This window comes from Anoplophora glabripennis, unplaced genomic scaffold, assembly GCF_000390285.2.
Source record: "Anoplophora glabripennis isolate ALB-LARVAE unplaced genomic scaffold, Agla_2.0 scaffold939, whole genome shotgun sequence".
Taxonomy (NCBI): Eukaryota; Metazoa; Arthropoda; class Insecta; order Coleoptera; family Cerambycidae; genus Anoplophora; species Anoplophora glabripennis.
In genome coordinates, this window is record NW_019417241.1 from 88,624 (window position 1) to 102,415 (window position 13,792).

Here is a 13,792-nt window from a genome sequence, read left to right on the forward strand (position 1 = left end):
CTGACTTTTTGGAGAACCTGTTGCCTGAATTATTGGATGATGTGGCAGTACTCGAAAAGTAACGATACTTTTGAATTAAATGTTTCCCAGAGATGGATTAGACGCTTTGGTCCTGTGCCGTGGCCACCTCGGTCACCTGATCTAATTCCAATGAACTTTTATTTTTGGAGTCACTTGAAGTCATTGGTTTACAATACTCCAATTGCTACGGTGGAAGAATTGCGAAACCGTAGCTGACAGAAATTGGGGAATACCAGGAATTTGGCAAAATATTTCCCAAAATTGGGTGCATCGGTGCCCATGCCTGTATCTGCGCAAATGGGGATCAATTTCAACATTTTCTCTAGAAATTGTAAGTGTTATTTCATTTTGTTCCATATTTTAATGAAGTTTGTTTAGTGCACGCAGTTGGCAACTACAGATGCTTACGGATGTGGTTTTGTTTGCGAACTCTTGCAGTAACAACAATGCATTTAAGACAGTTATTTCTATTAATTATTATAAGAAAATATCATTTTTTTAAAATATCTATTTTTCTTAGTTTGTGCAATGAAAAATTCCCCAAAAATTGAGAAGTATCTTTCAATCTTTCAAAGACGATTTGTTTACGTGGCTAGTCTACAGCACGTAACTCATCTTACATCACACGGACAGGACAGTTCCAGAGAACATATTTTGTCCATAATTGAAAAAAAAATACGCAAAAATAGAACTTTTTCGAATAAGACTTTTAGATTTAATATCAATATAACTGGGGAACAAGTTGTAGTTATTGGAGTTGGGTATTTCTAGAAGGAACATTAAATTGAAACAAAGCCAAGAAATTCACGTACCAGATCATTTAATAGTATTTTACGTTACAAGTCCGGTAGGTGACTTATTACATTACGAGTTGTTTTACGGACGAGGCGACGTAGGAGCCGAGTCCGGAATAAAAACGAGTACTGTAATAACACCTAACGGCCGTGTATCGTATGATATTTTATTTCATACTGTCTTTCTATTTTTAACGAGCAGAAATTTCTATTTTTTCCTTAAAATTATCAAATTTTAGTTTGACATCTCTTGATTTGTCATTTCTATTTTTTCCTTAAATCAAATTTTTGTTTGACATCGCTTGATCTGTCATTTTATAATATTGTTTGACATGTCTAATATCACGTTGCTAGGCAACATTTACCGGCTCTGATACTGTAATAGCTCACTTACCGGCCGCAAATGAATCCGGGAAATAGCAATATACCGGACAGTATGAAATAAAATTGTATAACCGAATGTTAATGTTGCTTAGCATGTCTGTTAAGTAATCTATTTATTCCAGACTGAAAACATAGATCTCTCTACGAACAAAGTGATTAGGTTTAAGTACATATACCTTTTTTGCATTCTCCCTACATTATTTATAACAATAAATGACCGAGGCCTTACCAAAGCGTAACACAGTTCAATAACTGAATTATACAACAACTAATTATATTGTAGTTTGTTATATTATAGTTTGTTTCCACTAAATTCTAGTATCATGCAGCCTTAACATCAAATTCTAACAAATCACAATAATTTACATCTACAAATAGAATATATCTAAAATAACTTTAGTAGATCGTTAATAAACTAAAGAAACATGATCGGTCCCAAGCTTTATTTTCATTTGAAATGATTATATTTTATTTAGAATGTTCTAATTTGCAACTAAGAAATAAGTTGTTTTAATAAAACATCGAGTGTCTTTTGAAAATTGGTGTAAATCTTGCGTTTCATAAAAAAGGTTAACAGAAATAGAACGTTTGGGATTAAAACCTTGTCGAATGTCATTAAAACGCGAGGTGTGCTCAAAAACTTTAACATGTGCTGATAATACTGCAACTGGACTACAATTACTATCATTTGATTTACCATCAGATTTATTAATCGAAGTTATTAATGACCATTTATTAGGAAATATATTATTTTTTAAAGCAACATTTAAATCGTTTTTATTTTATTTTATTTTATTTTAAATTTACACCATCCTGCAGTCACATGACCAATTACAGGACGGGAGTACAGGTATTACAAATGTATAAATATAAATATCTCGAAAAATAAGCATTCTACGAAAATGTCCACACTCAAAATTTAATCATCAGTGTTAAAACTTGTTAGGGCGGGGGGGCTAACTTTGAAATCTCAAATAGGACCCCTACTTTTTATTGTAGATTTGGGTTTTACAAACAAAAGTACATAGGATTCGTGCATTCGATTCATGATAGATGGCGCTGTAATCGACGACTCATTTTTTTTCGATTTTTTATACTGGGTATACATATGTGTACGATTCTGCAATGCGTTTGCAATAAAAAATATAATGTATATAAATACTCGAAATTCCCGTTCAAAAAAGTCTATTCATTTTGCAAATTTCGAATATTTGGAAAATTGTTACCTGAAGAAATGTAAATGGCTGGTAAATTAACTACTATAGTAGTGTAGTTTTATGTTCCCTCCGGGGTGCTTGATTAAAGTGAGTCGTTTCTTATAGTTATTCCTTTCTTTGTACGTTTATTTTGTTCTTTTGTCGTTACAAAGACACGAAGAAAGAAATAACACAAAAGTTAAATATAAACATTATTTTTAACAAAATAAAAGGTACTTTTAACACAGAATACAAAAAATATATTCATACCTAAAATAGGCAGGCTATGGTTTTAAAGTATTTTCTAACGATTTTAGGTACGTCAATATAAAACATATTGATTATTACATTATCACTCTTTATTGCAGAGGTCTAATCCACTGAGCTAAATCATAAATTTAAAAAGTTGTATATTTTTATAACCCTCATCACCTTGCGTATGCCAATGTTTGTAATTGTAATTACTGGTATATTCAATAAGAATTAATAGTTCAATTTTAGTATGAGTAATGTATTATGAAGCTTTTGTAAATTTTCGAGTTTTTGAATTTAAGAAAATTGTCAGTTTCAGAGCTCTGTCTACTTAGGAGGGTATCTTGAAGCATTCATTTCCACAATGGGTCTAAACTTTAGTAGATCATTTGTGCTCACCTGTGAAACAAAAATTGAACTTATATTTAAATTTACGAGTAATTATTGCCATTTCAAAATAAAGTACAAATTAAATGACTTGTTCTCTTACAATTAGTGTAATTTCACGGAGTGGACATGTTTTTTACATTCTGCGTTTCCGTTTGTTTGAAATTAAATTCACACGTAGTGTACAACTTTTTTAGAAAAAAATATGCAGCTTCTACCAGGGTGTATTAGAAAGTGAATTACAATTTACTGTTGTATGTACCCGTTGCTATAATCAATGAGAACTGCTGACTTTACAATCAATTGTACATTCTATGAAACTATTTATAAAATAAATAAATTTCTACAGTTTGTATTATTGAAATTTTCATCCCGGAACATATGCTTGTTCCTAGAAAACTATTACATTATTATTGACCTTGTTTGATTAAAATGTTCTACAGGATGTTTCTAACATTTATTGGGATTGGTTGCATTTGACAGTAATTTAAATTTGTATATGTGTATTAAGAAACTATTTATTTGGGTAGGAATTTTTCTAAAACTATTAAATATACTCCTGTTCTGGTAGTTTCATTCAAGAGTCGGTTTATATAGAACAATTTATTTCTGCTTAATCCAAGATTTCGCGCTAAAAAAGACACAGAAGAAATAGGTACACATAATCTTTGTTAATATCTTAATTTCCTTAAATCTATTGTTGATTCGACAGATTCAACAACTTAGCAGTCTTTATGAGTAGCTTGTGGTATTCGCAACACGTAACAGTAGTTAGTATGGTGCTCGATGCATGCAAGAGACTTCGACGTTAGATTACAACGGGAGCAGTAGTAGAAGCGACGGATATTGTGAATAATTATAAATTTATACAGAAATGCTTTAAAATACAACTATTTTAGTCTCTAGTCTCCTTATATGTGAGTTTTCTCTTAGTTACTTGTTTTTAACGCGATATTCACTCCTTTGAATAAACATTTTTATTAAATCGAAACCAAATATTCGTAGTAGTGGTTGTAGTGGTTTTGGTTAGTTATCCATCATTTATTCTTAAATCTTTGTTCTGAAGGTCCTTAAAGGATCCATAGACATATTTATTACAAGCAACTTTGTTAATGTATAGGGAGAATATCACAAAATCTGAAATTTACTGATTTTTTTTACTACTACTTTGTTTATTCTTACTGTGAAGTAGTTGACTTGTTTGTTTTCTCAGTACCTAGAGAGTTCTTCAACATTTTGATTGTTATTTGTGACTATGACATATGCTGAATTTATTTTGTACTTTTTTAGCTGACTTTTACTGCATACGTATATAAACCTTTTATTTCCTTTTCTCCATTCCTTAAGCTTTCTTTTCATATTATGGCTTGTTCAATCATGATCATTTTGCAAGGTTTCTTACACCTTCACTTTCACTTCCTAAAACTAGATACTTCTGAGCCTATTTTCTATTTTCTCACACAAATACTTTATTACGGTTATTTTACATACCTAATTCTTTATAAATATTTCTCCAAATTCTTCTCTAATAAGTTTTGTTGTTGTATGGGTTTGCCGTTGTTTTTTTAATTATGTTTTTGCAATTAATTTCCAATTACAAATGAAAAATCAATTGAAGATATTTTAAATGGAAATGATGGTTATTCACAAACATGTTTGACATTTTAAAAAGTTTCAGGTATCGAAAGTTCAGCTAAATAATTTTACTAAATTCTGCAGTTCGAATCATATTAAAGTTTATGCTGTGTTCAAAAATAGTATTTGTGTGCTTAAACTCACTTCTGGACAAGTATTTCCGATTTTTCATACAAAGTAAATAGTTTTTTATATTTCCACATCTGCCAAATATTTTTCTTTCAATTTCTTGTGACGCAAATTTATTTATGTAATTGTTTTAATTTCAGGTCTATTGCGCTCAGTCCTTTCAGCAAGTGGTTTTGCCCCTTTTACAAAGATCAAAAGCTTTCTTGCCGATACTTCTCTCAGCCCTTGGGTTCCATAAAGAGTTTTCCCAGGAGCGTCATCCTACTACGTACAAATCCTGGACACTCACCCAGGATATGTAGAGAAGTATCCTCGGCCGAATCACATCCTCGGCAAACCGGACTGCCTACCAGCTTTAGCTTCTACAGATGTTTCCTAAAGTGTCCCGTTATAAGTCCCGTCACTATCCTGAGCCTTATTTAACTCAGCAACTCATTAGTTTTATTCTGCAAAAGACAATCCATAATTTATTCGCATCGCTTTGCCCTGGCCTTGAAGCCCAGTATTTTCTGTGTTTCTGTGTCCATTTTTATCTGAAAATCGATGTTCCGACTACATGACTTTGGTTCCTGCGACTTTCCGCTTTCGTTTTTTTTTAATGAGTTGCAATGTCCTTACCTATAGGTATACGCTATATTGCTTCTACACCACAAATTGTTTAATATATTATTTATTTTATAAGTATTTCTAAACGCACCTACCTTAATTTGTCTTAATGTAATATGACACAGTGTGTTACTGGTTGATATAAATAAGGTTTTCTTAAGAAATGTATGGTGGGACTGCGCCTAGAGGCGTGCCTAGTTTCAGACGTTGAATGATTTCAGTAATTCCTGGATATAATATGAGTAAATATATTTCTTTTACGGTGACAACAAACATAAGAATCTAGTATATTAAGAGCACCTACCATAATTCCTGTATAATCACGATCTTGTATTATAGAAAAAATAATTTTCATGGCAGAATATCTAATTCGCGGAAAAAAATTTAATATGTTGTTCAGTAATACTGTAGTTAATGTTCAAATAGTTCTTTTTTCCACTATTACATATTTTATGTCCTATATAGCTTAACATCCAGTATGTGAGTCTGCCAAGTATTTCAAAACAGAATAATTTCAGTGGTTTACCAAGAATGCGAGAGATTTCAATGCCAGGTCAGTACAGGAACGCGATTATTATGTGGTTTTCAGTTATTTCATCATTAATGGAATGTTATACTGAAGCTAAGCGGACAGGTACACATCAGATAGTTTTATGGAATGAGATGACCATTACAGATGTTTAATTTATGAGAAGGGTAATTGCAAGTGATTCATAAAATGCTTCAATGAAATTGTTCTTAACAAATTGCGACCGTCTTATAAGTTCAAATAATCCAACCATATTAAAGTAGGCATACAACTTGATCACTCAATATTGATAATTTACTTATTTATGATATCTTAATTAAAACTGAGTACTTTCACTTAAATATAGGCACCCACTAAATAAATTCTGCAGATAAACTCGTATTTGGTGCACTTGTAGCTAAATCGAAATAAATGTCGCCATTATTGAGTGACCTCATCCCATCCTATGGTTGTCGTGCGTTGTCTTTGTCTATTCCCATCGTCCCCGTTAGGTTAGGCGTGGTGTATGGCATGTAGTACTGGACAAGTTTCCGTTAATACGGTTATTTTAGTGAAAATTATGTTCAAATGTAGTGGTTTGATTACAATAATTAAAAACAATAATATGTTGAGTCTCGATTAATATTTGGTTAAATAAACGGATAGTTAAATTGTTACCTATACTTACTTACAAATCTGTAATGTACAATATAGGTTATGTCAATCTACTCGTCCGATCAGTTAACCAATTTCTTTAATCGAGACTTAAAATAATGTCTCTAACACAGATCTGTGTAGAAACCACTTTGGCAGCTTATTAGTTTATAACTTTAATACAACGATATTTAAATTAAAATTTAAAGATAATATAAAATAGTGCAAAACCACTCCAGATGTTAATGAAATGAAAGCAGCGGCAGCTGGTGCGGAGGGGCACTGGGGCGCCGCCCCTAGGACATTTTGTGAATGAATTCGAGGGATTTCTTTTTTGCAGTGTAGTAGGACGACTAGATAGAGTGTTGCGGGCATAGTTGTGTAACTTGAGGGGTTATTTCTTTATCTATCTATCTACCGCTATGACCAGTATCATAACGGTATTAACTGACAAAAGAGTTTACTATTAACTTCTCGAAAGGGAGTTTATAATTATCATTATACTTTAATTAATACGTGGGAACTTAGAAATGTCGTACGTTCAGAGAATGCATTCCGGACACTTACCGACGCATTATGTATCATTTTTGTTTGTTTGTATAAAAATCAAATATCTTGACTCAGAGAGTAGATAAAATAATGAGCCTGGTTGCAAATGGAAGCTGAATGGATGTAGAATATGGGAAAAATATCGAATGACTAGGCAAAGTCTATGCAACCCAAAAATTTTATGGATTTTTCTAATTCCTAATTCTCTTAAAATTTATCTATAAGTCACTGCTTATCTTCTACAGTGTGTTTATTTGACATTTATTTGTAAAATAAAAAACAGAAACCCAGGTTGATAATTAATCTTTAATTTGTGAATAATTTTCTTGCTTAACAGTGTCAAAAAGCTTGAAAATAATACCGACTTTGGAGAGACTTTGCTAGCGTTAGAAAAATGATAGAAAATTTTTGACACCAGATTTGGAATTGCCGTGCCAAATTGTGCAAAATCGTGTGCATTGGAATAAATTTTAAGATAATTAGGACCGACATAATTAGAAAAATCCATAAAATTTTTGGGTTGCATAGACTTTGCCTAGTCATTCGGAGGTCATAGAAAAAAATCGTCTCAGTCATATTTTTTCCATATTCTACATCCATTCAGCTTTCATTCGCAACCAGGCTCATATTTTTATCTATTCTCTGAGTCAAGATACTTGATTTTTGTACAAACAAAAAAAAATGATACATAGTGCGACGTCGCTCATGTACAAGGTAATCCAGTAGTTGGTTGTATAGGGTGACACTTAACTTGGAAGAACAAGAAAACCCCAAAACTTTCCAGGAAGGGTTTTAATAACAATAAAACAAAACAAATAAACAAAATAACGACACAACGGGCTCGAAAAACATTATTAATTACTTTATTGACACGCGACAGCGTACCGAGATTCAGGGAATGCGCGATACATAGCAAAATTTGGAATGCCTTTATCCATTATTAAATTAACCCTATACTCTAAAATTAAGTAGACTGTCAGAGCCACCATACTCTAGGTGAATATTTTTTGGAAAAAGAATCTGAGCAGGCAGAAAAAAGAGATCAGTCAGTGTCAAATAAATAAGTTTTTCGTTTGCATTTTACTTTTGAAAAAGATTCTAATACACCTAAAGAATAAAGATTTATTCAAGATCTTGCGACTTTATTTGGAAAAAACCGAACCGTATGCTTAGGGTAAAACGGGTAGTTTTATCACGAAGCAATTGACATTTTTGGCGACCGTGACAGGACAGGGAGTTTTAAGTGAAAACAAGTCGTTTTTGTGGATGTACTGGGTGTAGTAGAAGCATATAGACGATCACTGGACAAACTTTTATCGCTTTTGGTTTTGGTAATAGTGTGGTTTGACAAAGTTTGCAGTGAAAAATGGAGCAAAAGAAGAAACATCGGAAAGTGCTTCGCACTACTTTTACTAAATCGGCAAAAGAATTAGATGAGTTATTATCGACGCCGGAAGGTGACCTACGACTCATCAAGGTATCAATAGATATTCTGCGACAAAAATTCGAAGATTTAAAACAAGTTGACAACGAAATCTACAATCTTCTATTAGATGATGATGCCAACGAAGGAGATTTGTTAGTGGAGATGGAGGTCAGTGATAATTATATCAAGAAGTTTGCGGATCTGAATAGTCGCTGCGAAGAACGTATGCAGCCCAAATGGACAGATGCCGTGGAGAATGAGGCAACTTCTGTGATATCTGATGGAACTGTTAATAGCAGAACAGGTAGACGTAAATTTAAGTTGCCCACCTTAGAATTTAAGAAGTTTGATGGGAATATTAAAGATTGGTTGCCATTCTGGTCTCAGTTTCAAAAAGTGCATGATGATCCGGATATAGACTTGAACGATAAAGTTGAGTATTTGATTCAAGCTATGGTGCCGGGTAGTAGAGCTAGGCAGCTCGTCGACAGTTTTCCCGCTACAGGAAGTAACTATAGTAAAATGATTGACTGTCTTCTCTCTCGGTTCGGTCGTGAGGACTTGCAGATCGAAGTTTATGTTCGAGAGTTGCTCAAATTAGTTATAAATACCACTTCGTCTGGCAATAAAATAGACTTGTCTTTCTTGTATGACAAATTAGAGTCGCAGTTACGGGCATTAGAGACACTCGGCATTACATCCGATAAATATGCAGCCATGCTATTTCCTTTGGTCGAGTCATGTCTCCCGTCAGATTTACTAAGAGTTTGGCAACGTTTACCGGACAGCCACCTTTCGACAGGCGCCGCTTTAGAAGAGACCGCAGGTGTTTCTACAATAGAAAATCGTCTCAGAAGCCTCATGAAGTTTTTAAAGAATGAAGTCGACAATGAACAGCATGTTAATTTAGCAGTGGAGGGTTTCGATTTAAGCAATAGGAGAAATAAGGATTTTAGACGTGGAGAAAATAGATCAAAAAGACACGAAGAAGATTCTCCAAAACTTTATACTGCAACGGGCTTAATCAATTCCTCAGTAACAAATAAATGTCTTTTTTGTCAGAATTTGCATGAGAGTTCAAGTTGTTTTAAAGCTCAGAAACTAAGCTATGATCAGAGAAAAGATATTCTGACTGAAAAAGGGGCCTGTTTTCGTTGCCTTAAAATTGGACATCAGGCTCGTTGCTGTCGAGGTCGATTAAGATGTATCATTTGTGGCAAATCACACGTAGCTCTGATGTGTCTGGAGCTCTCAGCGAAACGACAGAATGATGGAAAATCCGATCAAAAGGACATTAAGGAAGAAGTTGTGACGGGAACCCATCAGGCACTTGCGAATAGTACGAATCAACACATTTTTCTGCAAACGCTCCGCGTAAAAATGGAAAACTCTCAGATAAAACGATACGTGCGCGCGTTGATAGATACGGGATCTCAAAAATCGTATATTTTAAAGTCCACAGCTGAATTTTTGAAGTACAGGTCCAAAAGACAGATTAACATTATTCATGGGTTGTTTGGCGGAAGTGAGTTATCTCAGAAGCACGACTGTTATGACGTCACAGTAAGCAACAACAGCTATAGTTGTACTTTTGAAGCTTTGGATCAACCCGTAATTTGCAACGAAGTTTCTGCTGTATTTCATGGTGTCTGGACGGAAGAACTTCGCTTGTTAAATATCCAGATATCGGATTCATATGACGATGCCCCTATAGAACTTTTAATAGGTTCCGATATTGCAGGAAAGCTGTACACAGGAAAACGATATGTTCTGAAATGCGGGCTGGTAGCCATCGAAACACTACTAGGCTGGACCATGATGGGCAAGATACCCCTGGAAAAACCTCAAAGCTTGTCTATGATTTCTGTTTCCCTTTTCGTTAACAATGCCTCGATTACTAATCTCTGGGAACTTGATGTTTTAGGTATAAACGATCCTGCTGAAAGAATGACTCGTGAGGAAACAGCGTTGGCAGCTAAAGAATTTTTCCTGGAAACCATCACAATCGACGTAGAAGGTCGGTATGAAGTTAGACTGCCGTGGTTAGAAGGACATCCGGCATTACCAAGCAACTATCAGATGGCTAAGAAGAGATTGGAGAATACTGTTAAGAAAGTTATTAATGACGGATATTTCGAAGCGTATGACCAGGTGTTTAAAGATTGGCTGAACGAAAATATTATCGAAGAAGTTTTCGAGATACAACCTACAAAGGTGGCTCACTACTTACCACATAGGCCGGTAATAAAACCCAGCAGCGCGACCACAAAAATAAGGCCTGTTTTTGACGCTTCAGCCAGAGAAAGAGACAGCCCCTCTTTGAATCAGTGCCTCGAGAAGGGTCTGAATTTGATTGAATTGATTCCTGATATCTTGCTAAGATTCAGGCGACAGAGAATTGGTGTAGTCTCAGACATTAGAAAAGCCTTTTTACAGATTAGCATACATGAGGCTGATAGAGACTTCCTTCGTTTTTTATGGTCTGACAGTGAGGGTAAACAAATAGTGTATCGCCATCGTCGTGTGGTGTTCGGAATCAACAGTAGTCCGTTTCTCTTAGGGGCCACAATAGAGTACCATTTGTCCAAGATGTTGAAGGAATCTGATTCCAAACCTTTTTCAAAGGATACCATCATGAAATTGTCAGATGGTTTTTACGTTGATAACTGCGTAACCAGTGTTGCAAATGACAAAGAGTTGAGAACATTTGTCGAAGAGGCTAGTATCGTAATGGCTGAAGGCAAGTTTGATTTAAGAGGGTGGGAGCACACTCATCAAGTCCAAGATGGCAATCTTGATATTTCCACTTCCGTGTTGGGAATGAAATGGAACAAAGAGAACGATACTTTAAGCCTAAACCAAGACGATAACACCACAGAGCAATTCGAAAATAAACTCGTGACTAAGAGGATGATGCTATCACAAGCTCAGAGAGTATTCGATCCTATTGGTTATACTTGTCCTACAACGCTAATACCAAAATTGTTGCTTCAAAAGACATGGGAAAAACAGCTTACTTGGGATACACCGGTCGACCCTATAATTGAAACACATTTTCGAAGGTGGATGGAGGAGTTGCCGTATTTATCAACTATTAGAATCCCTAGATGGATACATGCGGGCTCCGAAGAAGCAGACCAATGGGCCTTGCATACATTTTGTGACGCGAGCAAGGAAGCTTTCGCTGCAGTTGTTTTCTTAAGGGGAGTGCAGAATGGCGAGGTATTTGTACATATTTTGGCAGCCAAGGCGAGNCTTAAAAGTATGTTTTATGTATGTTTACATTAGAACCTTAGCTTGTAATTACAGTTATCCAATAAAATTTCTGAAAACTTAATGACATGTTTTTAACTCATACAGAGTATACAACAGTTTAATACATTTATTATTATAAAACTTATAACCAGTACTAGATGTTCTAATAACGATATGGAACACTTTAATAACAGTTATTGCTATTATTTCGTAAAGGGTATAAAAAACGTTGTATACTAGTTATACAATAATTTAATAAAGAATAAGGTTTATAGTCACTATACAACTGTGTTAGCAATACGCGTTTTATATCCGATATTCACCTGTTTAACTGTCACATATAGTATACAATGGTCTTATAATGGTATATAGAATTCTAATAAAGAATAAAACGCATTTCTTTCAGTGTGCCTTTTTTTCGGAGATCTCACCTGAATTCGACACCTCGCTTCGACACGCCCATTTCTTGGGTCCAGAAGTTTCTGTTCTTATCTTACTGACGGGAACCCTGAATATCAGGACGCTTTGGCATAACTATGCCATGTTAATAGTTGTCTAATTGACTGATTTTACAACTGTCTAAATAATTTTGAGATTAAACTTACAAATAACTCTACACCTTCCTCTTGTGACTCCGTATAGCAACATGGGGCGGATTAATCAATCTCATTTAATATATTTTTCTAGCTTGGAAAATCCGCCTAAAAACCAGCTATTTGATATATCTTTCTTTTCCAATTATTATTAATTTAACAACTTATTTAAATATCTTGGAATTCCTACTTGCTCTTTCGTATGCATTTCGCGCGTTATTAGAAATATCGATTTTTCTCTTTATATCAGATGCTCAACACATGGTCCCGACTGCCTAAGTGAACTTGTTAAAAAATACTGCTAAATTTCATGAAGCCTTCTCCGAAGGACGGCCTTGTGGCGACGCTAAACCTACTTGAAACCTTTAACATTTCGATAAATTAATGTGTGTAAACAGATGTAAATAAACAAGAAATAAAAATATGTTTTCCACAATCAATCCCACACGAAGGGTGCAAAATTGGTGACCCCGATGTGTCGAAAACTAACGGAACATTTTTGAACGAGAGACAGAAGACCGCAATAAGGAGCTGCAGTGGCAGCGACCATCTTCAGCTTGGAGAGTTCGGACGAAAACTAGAAGGACGGTGGAGGAGTAGGAGTCAGTTTCCGGTAATTATGTGTAAAATCAAGAGAGAGCGAGGAGCAAGGGATTCAAGAGGAGAAATAAGAATCAAGAAAAGGAACCGTGTTATTCGTGCTCATGAAGATCATCCAATGGGACGAATCAAATAGTTTCATCATCAAAATTACCTAAATTTTGGTTTAATAACCCAGAAATTGGGTTTTAACAAGTAGAGCCCAATTTGCTTTAAACAAGATTAAATCAGATAGGGTTAAATATGATAACATCATTGCTACATTACCTTTAGAAGTTGTGTCAATTTTTATTGATAGGTATATTGAAAACCCTTCAAATAATAATATTAATAATAATTTATACATATACAGGGTGTGCCATTTAACACTCCCGCTGTTAATATCTCCGAAATGAAGAAATTTATTTTAGTTCCGGAAATTGGGGTTGTTAGGTCCCTCGAATATCTTCAAATTGTAGTTAGAATTGTTAGTTCAAATCTTCCTGTATAGATGGCGTGGTGATACTAAACATTTTTTTGTTCCCTGGAACGTGGAAATACAGTCCATCTGAAAGATCATTAAATTTTGAATAATGTTTGTAATATAAAGTTTTTCCCTATACTTATTTACTTGTTTTCGAGATATGTCGACTTCAATACGCAATGTATGATATAACAGGAAAATTTTTATTATATTTAAATCACACTGAGACAAAATATTATTATAAAATATTGTTATAATAGTTTTATTCGCATCACATACTAACTAACCAACAATAAATTATATAAAAAACGAATGATCAACTACAGAAAAAAAATTGTAC

General features: G+C 34.3%; 1 protein-coding gene across 1 annotated transcript; it reads left to right on the forward strand.

The window, feature by feature from the left end:
• Positions 1-8,481: 8,481 nt before the first annotated feature.
• Positions 8,482-11,803, forward strand: LOC111692217 (the record flags this gene model as incomplete). The annotated part of the gene is made up of 1 exon (XM_023456074.1): positions 8,482-11,803. A coding segment is annotated over exon 1 (3,322 nt), but the record flags the coding sequence as incomplete, so codon positions are not given.
• Positions 11,804-13,792: the final 1,989 nt, after the last annotated feature.